The sequence below is a fragment of the Syngnathus acus genome, chromosome 4 (assembly GCF_901709675.1).
Source record: "Syngnathus acus chromosome 4, fSynAcu1.2, whole genome shotgun sequence".
In the NCBI taxonomy this organism is placed as follows: domain Eukaryota; kingdom Metazoa; phylum Chordata; class Actinopteri; order Syngnathiformes; family Syngnathidae; genus Syngnathus; species Syngnathus acus.
The window spans coordinates 680,034-696,280 of NC_051090.1; the positions used below are offsets into that span (position 1 = coordinate 680,034).

Below are 16,247 nucleotides of genomic sequence, written 5' to 3' on the forward strand. Positions count from 1 at the left end.
CGTGACCATTGCCACTGCGTTCCATCTCCGTATGGAAAGCTGATTTAAGATGCAAATTTGACTTTTTCTTGTTCCTACAGACATCGATGAATGCGAGAACCCCGACGCCTGCAGTCAGATCTGCATCAACTACAAAGGGGATTATAAGTGTGAATGCTACGAAGGTTTCGAGATGGATCCTGCCTCCAAGACCTGCAAAGCCGTGGGTCAGTCATTCATCACACGCACAATATTGAATCACCAAAATACACACACGACTGAGCACACGTGCAAACATAAGCACATTTGAAGGCTGGCCGGTCGGCCTTTCGCAGATTACATTTGCCCTTTACTTCCGGCAGTCCCCGTTGTATCCTCTGCTCTTATCTCTCGCTGGGATCCCCTGGAAAGAAAAGAAAGAGAAAGAGAAGAGAAGAGAAGCCTGCTTTGTATGCACACCCTCTTCAGCAGTCTGTTCAAAGATAAATATTTTCTGCTGCTGCTGCCTTTACAAATGAAAAGATTTCAGTCAGCTGCCATGCTTTCCCTGGAGTGTAAAGTGAAGAATTAAAGAGGAGTTTGAATGCTGAAGTAACAACCACCTTTTTGCCTGCTTACCAGAGCAAAGACTAACGGTGCTTTTTTTTTTCCCCTCTTTCTCGGTTGAGGTCATTGTACATATTTGAGCATATTAATAGAGCCCATGGCTCAACAATGCTGTCTTTCCTCTTCATCGATAGTTTTTGGTGGCATCATTTATCTATTTTGTTCATGAGCTCCACATCTGCATCTACATTCCAGCAGCGTTTGTAGTGCTCTCTTAGTCTTATTGTGGAATTGGACTCCTAAACTGGCTTAGTTACATGGCCAATTCAACTGTGTGCAAAGAGAAAAACAATTATGTTCGCACGGGTCGAAGGCTATGTCATTACTGAATGCAGTGCTAATGAAAAAGCAAATACAATCCCTCACTCTTGGCTTAGGACATTGACTTGATAAAATGACTAAGTTTTCAAGGGTGGGAAGCACATAAACCGTCTTTCCAAAACTGGCATTTGGAAAAAATAAAATAAAATAAAATCCCATTTGTTAATGGCAGTCCAGATTAGATTGTGTGCAGCTCCACAATCAAGTAGGAGTTGTGCTTTGAATGTTGACCTTGCACATTGCAAGGCTTGAGAAAAAATCCCCCCTTCCCGGTAACTAATGCGCTAGTGACCGACCCATGATGTATGAACCAACCAGAGGAGCGCAAACGCAGGAGCCCATTTTTTTTCATCCCTAAAATAGAATCTACCGTTTTTTTCCGTGTATAATACGCAAAATTTAACTAATTTATTGTCCTAAAATCTGGGGTGCGCATTATACATGGGTACAATTTTTTTTAAATTTTTTAAAAAAAAATTTTTTTTTTTTTTTTTTTCTTTTTAAGAAAATCATGGTACTGGTACGAGTATTGATTTATGTATTGTTCTCTTCTTGTCATGTTGTGAAAGAATGTGGGTTGAATAAATACCGAAAGAACAATAGTGTGTTTGTACTGTGCTCTGGTCATTTCGTCAAAGAAGGGATAATAGTCCTCTTCTCTTCTTGACTGACAATGAATGTGATAGCTTAATACAATCAGCAAATAACAAAATGCGTATTACAGGTAATATTTTATTTCACAACACTTTGTCTTGTTCCTTTCGTCTCTGCTGTTCACTTCAAACACGCTCCATACGAACGCAATGCTCTCGTATCAGACGCTTGCTCGATCACCTGCTCGTTTGCTGTCACAATGTACCCTACACAAATCCGAAACATTTGTTGCGGCTCCGAGTCACGACGAGGGGCAAGTTTTGGTTTCCAAGGGTGTTATTATTCCTCTTCAACGTCTCTCCCATACAGAGCCGCCTTTTTCACATGTCCGCACGTCACTTTCCTCTCTTTTCATCTGATCGCGGTGGTGCCTTTACGGGCAGTCGGAGAAATCAACGCCAACAAAAAAAATACATCCAGCCTAGTTAAGACCATACCAAAGACTATAAAAATGGGACCCATTGCCTCCCTGCGTGTGTGACGATCATTGGGACTTAAAAAAAAAAAAAGAAAAAAAAAAAATTAAAAAAAAAAAAAAAATTGGGTGCGTATTATACATGGGTACAGGCTTTTTTCCAGCATCAACATGCCATTGTTAGGGTGCGTATTATACATGGGGGCGTATTATACACGGAAAAAAACGGTAGTTGTTGTTTGGCCTTTATCTTCCAACTCAATCTCCTTCATTAGAGAAATATGAAACGCTCAACCAACATGTGTTTTCCTAACCACTATGGTTCCATTTTTTTCAAAAGTACACTCTGAATAATGAAATGCATGGCTCTGGATTGTGCCACAAGCTTTTCTTGTCGGTGTCAAGAAAAGCACTTCTTTAAAGGTTTATTTTTAATAATTTATTAATAGTCACAGCATTAAATTTACATGCTGTATGATTAAAGTCTAAATGTGGCAACCAAGCTAGCTAGCAGCTTCAAGAAATAATGTCAAAAAACATAGATTGTTTCTTTCAAAATCACTTCTTTCCCTTCTTTTAAGTAGCTAAAGATGTTTTATTTGATTTCATGAATATTTGATCATCTTCTCTTAGCATATTACTGAAAATTGCGCATTGCACATAGCACTGCCTATTTCTTGCGATTGATTTATTTTTCTGAAGATGTTTAATGTGTGGAACACAAATTATTCATTCCTGTGTGTGTGTATTGAAAAGAGTTTTCCAAATGTATGACCCCCCCCCCCCCATACGCACATTAGATGACTAATCTCAGTGAATCCAACCATTCGAGGTCATTCTCTGATGAATTGCGAATGTATTGAACGACAGCGCTGTCCATTCTTGCTCTTTGTACGTCCTCAGGAAAGAGTCCCTACCTGATGTTCACTAACCGCCACGAGATCCGTCGTATTGATCTACTGAAAAGCGAATACACGCAAGTAGTTCCGACACTGAAGAATGCTGTGGCGCTGGATGTTGACGTTGCCACCAATAAGATGTTCTGGAGTGATTTATATCATCACAAAATATACAGGTAGACACACTCACTCATAATCAAGTTTTTACTCGTTAGGAAGTAAATAAGTACAGCTCTCATAGATGTAGACAGCATCGATGAAATAGATGCATCGTTACACCCCTACTTTGAAGGAGAAATATTCTGTCAATTGAATATGGCCCGGCATACCGGATGACAAGTCATTTGCGTTCTATCTGTGCGACGGCTCCACCAATATAAATGGATCCTGTTCATTTAGTTCTACTCCCAAAAGTACTGATTGCCTGCCTGCCGCAGTGTATCTGCTTGGGCGTGTGTGTGTGTGTGTGTGTTTGTCAGTCACACCTGGGGGATTTTGTCACCGAACGAATGACAGTTAAGGGTGGAGAGAGCTGTTTGTCCTTCACACTTACACAGACACACACACACACACACACACACACACACACACACACATACACACCCCTTCAAATGAAGTACCTATACTGTACTGTTATTTGTGTGCACGCGTGCTTGTGTGTGCATGCCTATGAATAATGAGCATGATTACTGAGGCAGTAAGATTAGAGAAAGACCATATGGTTCATTTGTGATGCGAAAAGGCCCTTTGCATTACGTTTACTTTGTGCGCACACACACACACACACACACACACCCATACGTGGTCCCACTTTCCGGCACACATTTGAAATGCAGAATAGTCAAATGCTTGTGGCATTGAAAATAAGGGCAAAAGCATGAAAAGCGTAAGCATTATCTTGTATGTATTACTTGAGAATCCAAATCCTATCCAATAAAAAAGCTTTGATTCCGGAAGGATACTCTACCAACCAAACAATAAACCAACAATTCAAAGAAAAAACAATCAGGTATTCCCAAACAACTTGTATTAAATGTAACCCTGCCTCCGTACCTCTGTTTGCATGCACATGTCAGTGTTGCATTTGGCACCCTTTAAGCAAGGATGTCTTGTCTTGTCTTGTATTGTCTTGTATTGTCTTGTTTGATTGCCAGCCCACATGTGGAGAAGAAAATAATTCACCTTGTCTGACAGGAAAGATAGAAGGCAGGAGTATTAGGCAAAGGCCACGTAGAAGGCAAGAAGCCAGTTCCAAATAAATTGAAAAGACGCAGAGCGGAGAGTGAAAATAACAGAGGAGGAGTCTGCTTGATTTGTAAGGTGCGGATTGAGGTAGACACATTCCTTCTCTCTCTGAGCGACTGCTCCAATGAGCTTTTGATAGAGACGTTAGCTTGGCTTGCCCTTGACATCATCTGCAAACGTACGCATTTGCCCACATTGAGCCGTGTTTCAGGACCAGCGTACCAGATCCAGCAAATACCTTTGAGGGATTTATGTATGTTTTTTCTTCCCTTTAAAAACAAGATTGTTGTCGCAACATTTGCGTAAGACTTGAGCACTTCCTCCTCTCCTCTCTTCTCTTCTCTTCCATCAACCAGCGCTTACATCAACAAAGCCAACGATTCTTCGCAGCAAGTCACACTCATCGAGGCGCTCCATTCCCCCGAAGGCCTCGCCGTCGACTGGGTTCACAAGAACATCTACTGGACCGACTCGGGCAACAAGAGCATCTCTGTGGCCACGGGGGATGGCAGCAAGAGAAAAATGCTCATAGTCACTGAGCTGAGTGAGCCACGGGCCATCGCCGTTGACCCGCACCAAGGGTAAGGAGGTGACAAAGAGAATAACAAATACTCGTACTTTTGGGTGTTCGCATTATAACACCAAACAAAACAAATTACAATGTATTCACATCAAAGTTTACTCCATCAGTTCCATGGCACTGCCATGAAATACATGGATCTTCAAATGAGTTCTGCTCTGTCAGTGACACTCCAGACATTCACAATCGATTCAGGCAGATAAAACCGTGCATTAGAGTTGAATGTTTGCTGATCATTTTATAGTTCTTCAATATAAACATGAAGATTTTTATGATACACAGTAGTTCACCAGTGCTGCTCAATTGTTGTTTTGCCCCAAGACGACCCCATTTACACAGATATGAACAAGTTGATTTGATCAGCTCCTTCGTATAAATCCAATCAGAAATGTACTTTGCTTCTTTTCCCAGGTTTATGTATTGGTCAGACTGGGGCGAACAGGCCAAGATCGAGAAAGCTGGGATGAATGGAGTGGATCGCCAAGTTCTGGTGTCTGAGCATATTGAATGGCCCAATGGAATAACTTTAGGTAAATAATATGACTTTTGAAAATTGGGATCCAGGATAATCAATCATCTTAGAACGTGACGTTATTATAGTAAAAAAGTTGAAGTGCCGTGAAGGGTTTAATGGGGAAAAAAAAAAAAAAGAAAACTAGTGGCGCTGCAACCCTTGAGCCACTATTATTGCTGTGCTTCACTTTGTGTCTGGCTCTCATCTATCAAGCTGACAAATATGGTCGGTTGAATTAATAAGCCACGCGCCGTGTTCTGTCGATACCTCCCATTATCGCTTTCAACTCCCTCCGCAGCAGCAGCCAATTTTTTCCTGCTGCTCTTACCTGTGCAGGCACAGAGTTACCACACACTGTGGAATTGTAAGGTATTATTCACTACATGTGAATAATAATTATTTTTCACAGCGGGGCCTGCTTCCATGCCCGGAACACTTGACCAGAGCGGCGTCCGGACGGCTCTCGGCATTGTTACAATCGCATCGGTGTTTTGATGTCACGCAAGATTGATGGCGTAGCTACTTGGGCTCAGCATTCATAAACCTCTCCCCCCTCGACGTTTGACCTCTCTCCCTTTCTCACCGTTCTCCTTTGTCCTTTTCCCCTTGGATAACGGCTCCTTCTTTCCTCCAGACTTGTCCAATAGGCGCCTCTACTGGGTGGATTCCAAGTTGCACCTGCTGTCCAGTGTGGATTTGAATGGGGACAACCGAAGAGTCTTGCTGTCCTCCCATCACCACCTGGGACATCCCTTTGCTCTCACCCTTTTCCAGGTACACAATTAGAAATATTAAAATACGGCTATGAGTTTGGGGGGGGGAAAAAAAAATCCGTTTTCCTGGCAAGTATACAGCATGTGTTGACATCAGGCTAACCTGTAAATGAAACAGGAAAGAAAAATAAGTGGGGTGATTCAATCTGCTCAAGAAGATGGAGCGGTAAATTAGTGTGAGGCTGATGAAGAGGTTTGATAGCCCATGATAAATTCCGATCCAAAAAAAACCCCAACTCTTTAAGGCTCGAGCAGAAGAATCAATGAAACTAATTTGGAAAAATTTATTAGGCAGGAATGAGTCGGTCTGAAAGAGCCGATCTAGTATTAGACGTGTGGACGAGATCCGGTGGGGTGAAAATGGAGGGGGTGTAATGTGATCACTGAGAAGTACTTTCTCCATTCCTCCTTTTGCTGCACCCACTGTGAAGATGAGAAGAAAAGAGGTGGCATTCATCATGTCCTGCTGAGCGTGTGTGTTTGTCGGTGCCAGTGTGTGCACGGGTGTGTGAGTTCATGTCTGAAGATTGATCACCCTCTGTGCTTTTTTTTTGCTCTCTCATCCGTTCTGCTTAACATATAAACCAAATTAAAGATCCCACAGTAAGCAGTTCCCCTTCCAATAAAGCAAAGCTCCGAAAGACTCGGTGTTTTTAAAGCGAAGAAGAAAAAAAAGAAGATTTTGCATGCGATGTTCCATTTATTCACTGCAAAGATCCATTTTCGCTCCATCTTATCATATTCTGAGTTGCTGTGGAATAACAGAGGGTGATAACATCACCAAATGTGTTAATTCCTCGAGAGACAAGCATCTTCAAACTTCAAATCAGTACTGTATGTTTATTTCCTCTCTTATATTTCCAAAGGATAAGATGCTTGTTGTTTAACATGCCTCATTCCTTTCCAAACACGCGCGGGCACAATGTGATTAACCTTTGCAGGCTGTGTCCACCTCCTGGCACCACACCAAGCCCTGAGGAAATCTAGATGCTAGCAAGGCGGAACGTCCTATTTCCTGTGTCATCTTCAATGTCACTGAATTACTACTTGCAGTCTAGTGGGGGGGGGTTGACTCAAAAGCGCTATAGGCAAAAAATCGAAAAGACAACCTGGGAGGAATAAATAAATAGGAATAAACACTGACAAGAGGGAAAAATGAAGGCGCTGAAGGCCACAAATGTCCCATTCCACTCCTTTCAAACAGATTTTTGGAATGAATATTCCATATGTAAATAAGTTTTGCTTTGCTTGGGTCGCGGCTTTCCTCTGATTGTGAGGTTCCCATACAGTATGTCGGCCAGATCTCTTCATTGCATTGGCTTTGTTGACATTCAGCGGGCGTCAGCACAATTGCGACCAGCTCAGAGGGATATCAATAAAACATTTGATCTGTAAGCATCTTTCAAGGCTCTCTCTCAAGAACAATAATCCGACAATAAAACTGATATTACAAAGTACAAAACAAATACAAATGCAGAACTGTGTAGTTCAGGCGAGTAGGTGATAATGAACAGGTGTTTTTTTAATGGATTTATTTATTGCAGTCAATGAATCATTTGAATGTACTGGTCAGTCCCAGCATTTCATATTTATATATAGTATATATATATATATATATATCTCATGTCGAAATAAGAGTTGCAGACAGATGGCCGGCTTTGTTCAGAAGGTTGCTTTGGGGAAGAATCATCAAGGTTGGTTGGAACGTTCGCATCCATTCAGATGAAATCTTTTCCCCGCAGCAAGTACAAACAAAGCTGAAGTGATAAGATGCTAGTCGAGTCTGTGCTTGTTCATGTGTAAAACGCTTGACCTGCCCTGCCCTGCCGTTCAACACACGAAGCGTTTCATTTGATCTGCTCACATGCTTTCATCCGCAGTCTTAGATTATTGACTTCTGTAGCTAGTATCTAGCGACGGCATTACTGGTACTGATAAAAAGGAAAACATTCAGCTGTCGGGCACAGGTAGTTGTCCTCCGAGACAAAACCATTGAATGAATAAATCGGAGTCTTCATAGCAGCATGGCTGCTATTTCTTCCTTTGTGTCAGCACTACTGTCATGGAAGTCAAGGTTATCTGAAAAGGGGATGCAGCTCCTAAAGGTTACTGCAAGATCACCAATGTCCGCAACAAAGAGACGCAGGAACATAACACATACTCTGATACTCAAACCATGACAAAAATATCATATCATGGCGCAAAGCAAATAGAAGTTCAACAGGCTGCTAAGAAGGGACACTAACCTTTCGATTTTATTGACGGTACTCAACGGTCAGTTATTTGATTATCTCTCAGCCTTTAACATTATCTGCCTGTTAGGTTTGATTTGTGACATCAAAAATAATGTTAAGCTTGTACCATCAAGGGAGGGCCTCATAGTAATCTGATTTTATCTGGGACGTATTTCTGCTTTTCTGAGGACCATTTGAAAAATCATTCTCATGCTACCCCATTGGGGAGATAGATAATTGTTGGATTGACTTTGGTAATTCTTCCGTCTAGGACCGCATATATTGGACCGACTTGGAGGACGAAGCAATATATAGCGCCAACCGCCTGACGGGGAACGATGTGGCAAAAGTAGCAGAGCATCTGAACAATCCGCTGGATCTCGTGGTGTTCCATGAGCAAAGGCAGCCAAAAGGTAGGCCACACAAAAATCCAAGCTTTCTTTGCACAGCAGGCAGGTAGTATGTAAATAACAATAAGATACTCTAATAATTCCGATATAGCGAAATGGACTTAACTTTGGTCAGTGTCAGCAAATAAGCTGCTGCTGCTGCTGCTGCTGCACATGAGCAGATTGGTGCTCTCCTGTCTTCCAAGATGCCTTGTTTGAGTGACAAACATTCACTTGTGTTTGTGCAGTACCACGACAATTAGAGTTCATCCAATATTTTCATGCCTCATTTCCTGCCCTTAATCAAAGCCCGCCCAAAGCACCCTTGTCAGTAGGGAATTAATTGCATTGTCTCATGATGAGTCAGCTCAGAGACATATCACGGCAATTAAACATGTTTTCTTCAAAATGCCAGCAAAAGCCCGAGAAATAACAATTCTGTTGAAAATGAGCCACTGATTTGCTGTGATGATGCGGAATTTTCAAGTCAAACCAATCCCTTCCTTTTATTCCTTGTCACTTGCCTTCAGATTTCATCATTAATACGTAAATGTCGTTGTGCAGTTGCTTTTCATCCATCTGTATGTGGCAATACCATTTGAAATCATTTTAAGAAATGAAATAATTGACCAACGTCCATTTTCCTTCACATTGCCCATCCCAAGTTTGCCTCATAAATAAAGGTCCCGTTGCTGTAATACTCTTCCGAGAAGGTGTGTGCAAAGCTAGCTCCCTCCCTACCTCCCTCCCGCCCTTGTTGCGTGACTGCTGTTGCTTCCTTCATCTGACTTCTCCTCCATGTAGCACTCGCTCAAACAACACGTAAGAGGCGGCAACGACCACAACCTGACCTATTTCCGCTGTCTCTTCCGTAACATTTCATATTTGAGTCTTGGGTTAGGGATCGTGAATATTTCAGTATTTGAGTGTAAAAAGTTTGAAGAGCCCACTCTCAACTCCAAGCAAACGGGCTCATTGAGTTCCAGCTGTCAGCCTAATTGAGACCAAGGGACTTTTGAATGCATTTTCAAGATTGTGGCCAACTAGTGTTTAGTTAGCGTGGATGTATAAAAGGAAATCATCATGCCTTTTCAAATGGAGAAGTCATACAACACAGAACCTGGCAACTAAAGGAGTCTCAGACATGCAAACTTCTTTTTGGTGCATGCATGCATGCTCTCCATGCTCTCGCTAAGTTGTTGCTGATTCCACTGATGCCTTAAAGTTTCTTGTACACACCACACCTGAAAAGTAGGCCTAGTAGGCTCTTTCATTTTTAATAGCGTTTCCTTCTTCCCTCATACTTTGACATTGCACCTCTGCTCCACTGGCTTTTTATAGACTCGTCTCCCTTCGTGAAAGACTGGGATTCACCCATTTTCAAATACAACCTATATCAAAATAATGAACTGGAATGACATTGTGATAGCTATTTTATTTGACCTGACACAAACGTATTGTGTGCAGCTCCAGACACCTGCAACATAGGCAGTCTTCCCAACGGTGGCTGTGAGTACCTTTGTTTAAAGGCCCCCCAGATTACAGAGCACTCCCCCAAATATACCTGTGCCTGTCCTGATGGAATGGAACTGGGACCAGATATGAGGCGCTGTGTCACAGGTAAGTAAGTCCAGAAGTGACGTTTTGGGGTATAACATGGACACTCCAGTTAACTAAAGTTGGTTGATTTTTCGACAGTGCGCGCAAGAACAACCACAACAGCAGTTCCTACTACCACCACTACAACTACCGCAACACCCAAAAGCACACCTGTTGTCACGACAACAGTAGCGGCCACATCCGCTCCCACTGCTGCATCTACCGCACTCGTGACCACAACCGGGAATCTGGCAACCAGCAAACTCCCCCTAAATCCCAGGGGAACCTCCACCGAGCAGCTCGGAACACCTGCTTCCACCGGTGCGCCGAGCAGTTTCAGCAGCAGCAGCAGCAGCAGCAGCAGCAGCAGAAGCAGCAGCCAGCCATGGACATCCACTCCCACAGCCCTACCGGGCCCCGTGGTTCCCAGCAGCATTCATAAAGAGAGCAACGCCAACCTGTCACACAGAGGTAAGCAGGATCGATGCAAAGCATGTTAGGTGAGCGTGTGTTGTGTTAGTGTGAGATGCTCTGCAGCCACTTTGGCTGTGACTCTTCCCTGCCCTCATCGCAGCTGGCAGCTCGACTGCCTCCCAAAAAAGAAGCCTTCCATTTTCTGTCTAGAAATCCTTTCTCTTTGGTTCTGTCTGTCTGGAGAAATCTGCACACTTTCTTTCTAGCACTCAGTGTGCTTGCTGGGTGTCCCTTATGAGAAGCATGTAACAGCACTGTCACAACTACCAAACAAGGGTCCCGACTGCTCCCTCCTCCATTCACCTGGTCTCTTTTGTCTGTCTCTCCCTGTCCCCATCCTTCCCCCCTCCAGCCCTCTAAAACTGCTTCAAATACACATCACACATTTGACCACGACTCCTAGGAAGAATATACTGCTCTATAGTTGTGTTTTTTCCTAGTCAAACAATGACAGCACTATACAAGTGCTAGAACAATGCTTGACATGACACTAAGCTTTAATCATGCTTGGAAGAAGAAAAAGCCTAGATGACAATACAAAACAAAAATGATAAAGCACTGCTAAGGAAATATCATACCAAAAAAAAAACCCACACATTTCCTGGCACTTAGTGCTCACTGCTTTTTTCTAAATTGACAGTTACACCTTTATGTTCATGGCATTCTAAATTGAAAGTTACACCTTTGTGTTCATGGCAAGATTGACTTTTCACTGGCATTGGGCCAAAAGCGTCTATGTCCCAATTTCAAATTGCTGTCACAAATTGCTCGTCACTCCATACTTGTGGGTAAGGGATTCTTTTTTATTTTGTTTAAATGCCCGTGGGTCTTCTCAGTGCTGCCAGCAGTTTTAGGCTGAGGATATAAATTGGAGGGCAAAATTGAAGGGTTGAAATATAACGTTGGAACACTGGGAAGGCAATACATTATGCATGTAAGCCACAGGAAGAAGAAAAAGAAACAAAAATCACGAGTGCATAAAAGAAAGCATAGCAGTTGGGTACTGTTTATGAGCCTCATGATGTTGGAAAGTGATGACTAAGAACAAATACGGCAAACGTGCAAAGTTGTTTGAGGGTGACGGGGGAATGACAGAGAACGTTCCCCCCACACACGCGAAGCAAAAAATTCATTTCTCCTGTCTCAGAGGGTGTCACATCCTCACCGCATGCTCCAGATGAGCTCCAGCAGACAGAGTCAAACGTAGGGCAGGAACAAAACATGTCTCCATACCCACAGGCCCAGTATGACCATTTTTTAATTCCGTGTCAGCTGTTACATGTCCTTAGCAGCGACTGGCGTTTTCTTCTGTAGGGAGGTAAAAGAGAGCAGATGTTATGTACAGTTCAAATGCACTCCCAAAAAATGGATTTGCTCCCTTTCTACACTAAATGTGTCGAAGAGATACATTTTCATTAGGAAGGATACACTTTTACTTGCATCACAAATGGAGATTCATTCAAATGCAGCTGACCATAGATGACATATTTGCAAAATATCCAATCATCGAAATTTAGGCTAAAGAAGGATGAATATAGATGGATACCCTTTTACCGTTTGCTATGTTTTAAACATGATGCTTCCTTGCTGCAGCAGACTTTTCTTTCCCTTTGAGCAAGGTATTTGATTTTGGAAATAACATTGGACTGTTGCATTTCTCTCTCTCTCTCTCTCTCGCTCTGTGTGTGTGTGTGTGTCATCTCAGCTGCGGGGGGTGATCACTACCTCATAGGCAACAACATCACAGTAGCTGTCTTGGGGATAGTCATTCCTATCGGTGAGTTCCTTTGACTGTCTAGCTGTGTTGTTTTGGCTTTTTGCTTGCCTGCTTTTCCCTCCTGGCTTTTACCTCTGTGATTTTTGTGTACCATGTGCGCGTGTGCTGTGTGTTGGCATACTTATTGAGTGTTTTTCTACCACGCGCCTGATTTAACTGCCATTCTTTCAGGTGCTTAAGTACGGAAAACCTTTGGGCCTGCCTGCGCAGATTGCCCCATTGTGACAGTTAGGCATCTTTATAAAATGAAGCTTTTTGCATTTTCAACCAATGGAAATATACAACATTCATCCATGAGCACAGTCGTCATATGAAGCTACTTTTATCCTACTTCCAAATAGCTCGTTAAATGAGCCGCGCACGTGACTGGGGAGAATCAGAAGCGAACATTTGGATCCATATGCAAGTCACTTTGACATTTCCACTGTGAAATATATTCCACGTGGATCTCTATGGAATTTGCATGTCTCGGGAAAATTCCACAATCCACAACTTGCAGGCCTCCTTGGACTTGAATGGGTCACACCTCTTCACTGCCTACGCACTATTTCACCAGTTATGGGTTTGAAGTCAAGGCAGGAAATCTCTGTACCTGGAAAGTGCGTTAGGAATCGACTGAATATGCCCTTTAATTGGTTGGTTGAAACAGTCAACATCTATGGCTGATACCCGATGGATTGTTCATTTTCTCCAATTCTTTGCTAGTAGAGCCCCCTGGCCCCATCCATTGCTCGAGGAAGCCATTATGAGCTCGTAAGCTCATTAGTCAGCGCTGGCCTTTGTAATGTGCACATTAAGAGGGAGGATTCCCTCCCGCAAGTGGGGAATTGTCTTCATGTTTTGCCATCACATTGGAGCAGCTGCATTAATTGACCATACAGCTTGCTCCCACTGCTATCTATCGAACTGCCATGACACATTGGAACCCAAATGTGGCACAAGCGCATATGGAAGTAAAAAAAACGACAACAAAAAGGCGGAATTAGAATTGATTGCGATGCCAAAAATGTGCAATTCTAAAAGAAATATTTGACGTACTTTCTTATCGACATCTTAGGTTAACAATTGACTTGACAGCAGGCTATTTGCTATTTTGCCCTGTCTACAATTGAGATATGAGCTCAGGCCTCCAAATTGTTAAGCCCAGCTCATCCATTGCTCCTTCTAGCCTCCTGCTAGGCAGTAAATCTGCTCATTCTGCTTTTTTGGCAGATTTGAAACATTCATTATCGTCACAGGTCCACACGGGCCGGCCGGAATCCGGGCTTCTCGTCACTAATGAACAGCGCCCGGCCGCACTTTCTCCAGGGGAATCAGCTCGACGATTATAATCAGTACTTAGGGCAATTCTGCGCTGTAATTAGACGCAAATATTCTGCATCAGACAAAAGCGGACGTTTTGTAGAGGAACAAATTGGGATGTGGAGGGCTCTCAAGGGCATGTCCACCCACCACAAGGCCTACACTATTTCCATCATTGGACAGGCTTGTGTGTATGTTGACCTTTTGAACCTGCCCATTGGACACATCTTTATGACTATTTCTTTGAGTACACATTCATGCATTGTTGCAAATGGCGCATGTGCATTCTGTGTTTCTGATTGCCCAAGGTTATGACTGCTATGTAAAATGAGGGCTCATTCTTTTCTTTTCCACATATACTACCTTTTTTGTAAAGCTAATCATTTGTTTATAGGCGGTGTGGCCTTGCGTTCTCCTTTTGCAAACGATTAGGCCAAACAGCCTTCTCGACAATCTATTTCTTGGGTATATGATTGAAAATATCAATCATTATTCAGAAATGTGTTGTCACACTGTGTAGTAAGAATATTTCAATGTGATGTCTTCTCAGCTTAATGAAAAGAATGAGCCCTCAGTACAAGAAGCGTGTTGATGTGGAAGTGCTTGGAGTGCCGCTCGCTCGCTCGCTCTGTGTCCCCTGGGCTGTGTTAACGCTCCCGCCGTGTGTTGGTTGGTGTGTGTGTGTGTGTGTGTGCGTGCGTGCGTGCGTGCGTGTGTGTTAAACACATGCAGTCCCTATCCTTGCCACAGTGGTCATCGGGCTCCTTTGCACCGGCGCCTACCTGGTGTGGCGCAACTGGCGGCGCAAGAACACCAAGAGCATGAACTTCGATAATCCCGTGTACCGCAAGACCACGGAGGACGACGACGACGAAATCCATATCGGCCGTCACAGCGAGTCGGTGGGACACGTCTACCCAGCAGTGAGTGGCGGCCACAGTCAGCCGTTCGTAGCGCTTCCTCTCGGGAGCGGCGTCAGCGACAGCAACTCTCACTGGTACTCGGGGGCGCCCATGCTCTCCAGCGCCAAATGAAAGGAGGAATGGTTCAAAGGAGCCGTGCGTAGGAGTCACACAAGCCTACTAGTTGGCAGGCACACAAATCAACGCACGCACGCACGCATCGTGTTTTTGCAGTAGTCACCGAAAACGGCAAACACTTGAAGCAAGCCCTACACCATGTGACATATTTTAGCAATCCTTTCCCATCGCACTGCATCCCAGTCATTGTACTTTGTGATGATTTTACTATTTGTTTGTGTGTCTTCCGAAAGAGATCTTATTATGTAAAAAAACATGCACTGACATATCACCTTTTTCGCTTCATGTAAAAAGGCTTAATGTCATTTTATGCCAGCAAAGCGCAACCAGCGCTGCCAACTTGTAATTCATTGGCGAAGAATATTTTGATAAGTTTCACACGCCACACGAAAGCTGACAGGCAGGACGGACGGCCTCGGATTTCGCACCCTCAGTAGTTTCGTGTCAACTTTATCTGTTAGTGCTTAAATTGAATTGGCAGCACAAATCAGAAACAAGAGCCACCCAAAAATGGTATTTTCTGCCAGCAATAGGATAGCATCGGTGCAGTGTTGTGGCTCCAGGCCACAATTGTATACATTCAAGAGCAGCTGTGAGGTGCAAAAAGGTCGCTGGAAGAACATTCTTTCCGTGTCATATGTTGTTGTCAGAGTAGCAGTGCTTGCAGTGAAGGGCAGCCAAAAAGGATCATCGCTGGGTGGGTGGGTAGGTGGGGGATGGGATGGGATGGGATGCGATGCGATGGGACCCAAGCGCTTTCATCAGTTGCCATGGCAACACTGATTCCTTTGTGTCGCTCCAGCAAGGAAACAGGCAAACAATTTGGAATCTACAAGCACCATGAATATCTTTTCTTCACTAATGTGCTAAAAATAGTCTTGGGCGAGGAAGTGGTACAGAGGTTAAACTTTTTGTTTTCTCGCCAGATATTGTCCTATTCTCTTGTGTGAGAGAGAGAGCCAGAGAAAGATCAGGCTGCCTTTTTGCGGGCCAAACATTTGCAGCCAAAGGCATGCATCCTCAAAACAGGGGAGACATTGAGGTCAAGCGTAGGAAGGGAAGTGGAAATTATCGACAGATAGCTGAAGCCGGGTTGTTGTTGTTTTTTTCTTTTCTACATTGGTAACATTTTTCATGTGCTGTTTGCAGCGAGTGGCACTGAGTCTGGAGGACGATGGCTATCCCTGAAGGAGGGATGCAGCCTCTTCCTTCAATCCCTCCCTCACTCCCTCCCTCCCTCCCTCGCTCCCTTCCTCCCTCCACAATGAGGCCCGGCCCGGCGCAGAGGAGACACTCCTCCCTTTGCCTCTCCTTTAAGGAGCAGTAAATTGCCACTTTCTCAGATGGTGCTCTAACTGTAGTTGCGATACTCCCACCAGTAGCTCGGCTATTTAATTGTAGAGCGCTTCTGCTCCGCCCATTCCTTCTCTCTCTCTCTCTCTCTCT

General features: G+C 43.7%; 1 protein-coding gene across 5 annotated transcripts in view; it reads left to right on the forward strand.

Moving 5' to 3' along the window:
* Positions 1 to 16,247, forward strand: part of lrp8 (low density lipoprotein receptor-related protein 8, apolipoprotein e receptor) — a 56,440-nt gene extending 40,193 nt beyond the window's left edge. The window contains exons 9-19 of one of the 5 annotated variants that reach the window (XM_037249203.1): positions 81 to 206; positions 2,879 to 3,050; positions 4,476 to 4,700; positions 5,111 to 5,229; positions 5,848 to 5,987; positions 8,492 to 8,633; positions 10,077 to 10,229; positions 10,308 to 10,679; positions 12,388 to 12,459; positions 14,494 to 14,684; positions 15,951 to 16,247. In XM_037249203.1, the coding sequence (XP_037105098.1) occupies positions 81 to 206; positions 2,879 to 3,050; positions 4,476 to 4,700; positions 5,111 to 5,229; positions 5,848 to 5,987; positions 8,492 to 8,633; positions 10,077 to 10,229; positions 10,308 to 10,679; positions 12,388 to 12,459; positions 14,494 to 14,684; positions 15,951 to 15,989 (1,751 nt within the window). In that variant the 3' untranslated portion in view covers positions 15,990 to 16,247. Of the gene's footprint in view, positions 1 to 80; positions 207 to 2,878; positions 3,051 to 4,475; positions 4,701 to 5,110; positions 5,230 to 5,847; positions 5,988 to 8,491; positions 8,634 to 10,076; positions 10,230 to 10,307; positions 10,680 to 12,387; positions 12,460 to 14,493; positions 15,058 to 15,950 lie in introns of those variants that run through there. The other 4 variants (XM_037249205.1, XM_037249200.1, XM_037249201.1 and 1 more) reach the window with 4 other exon arrangements.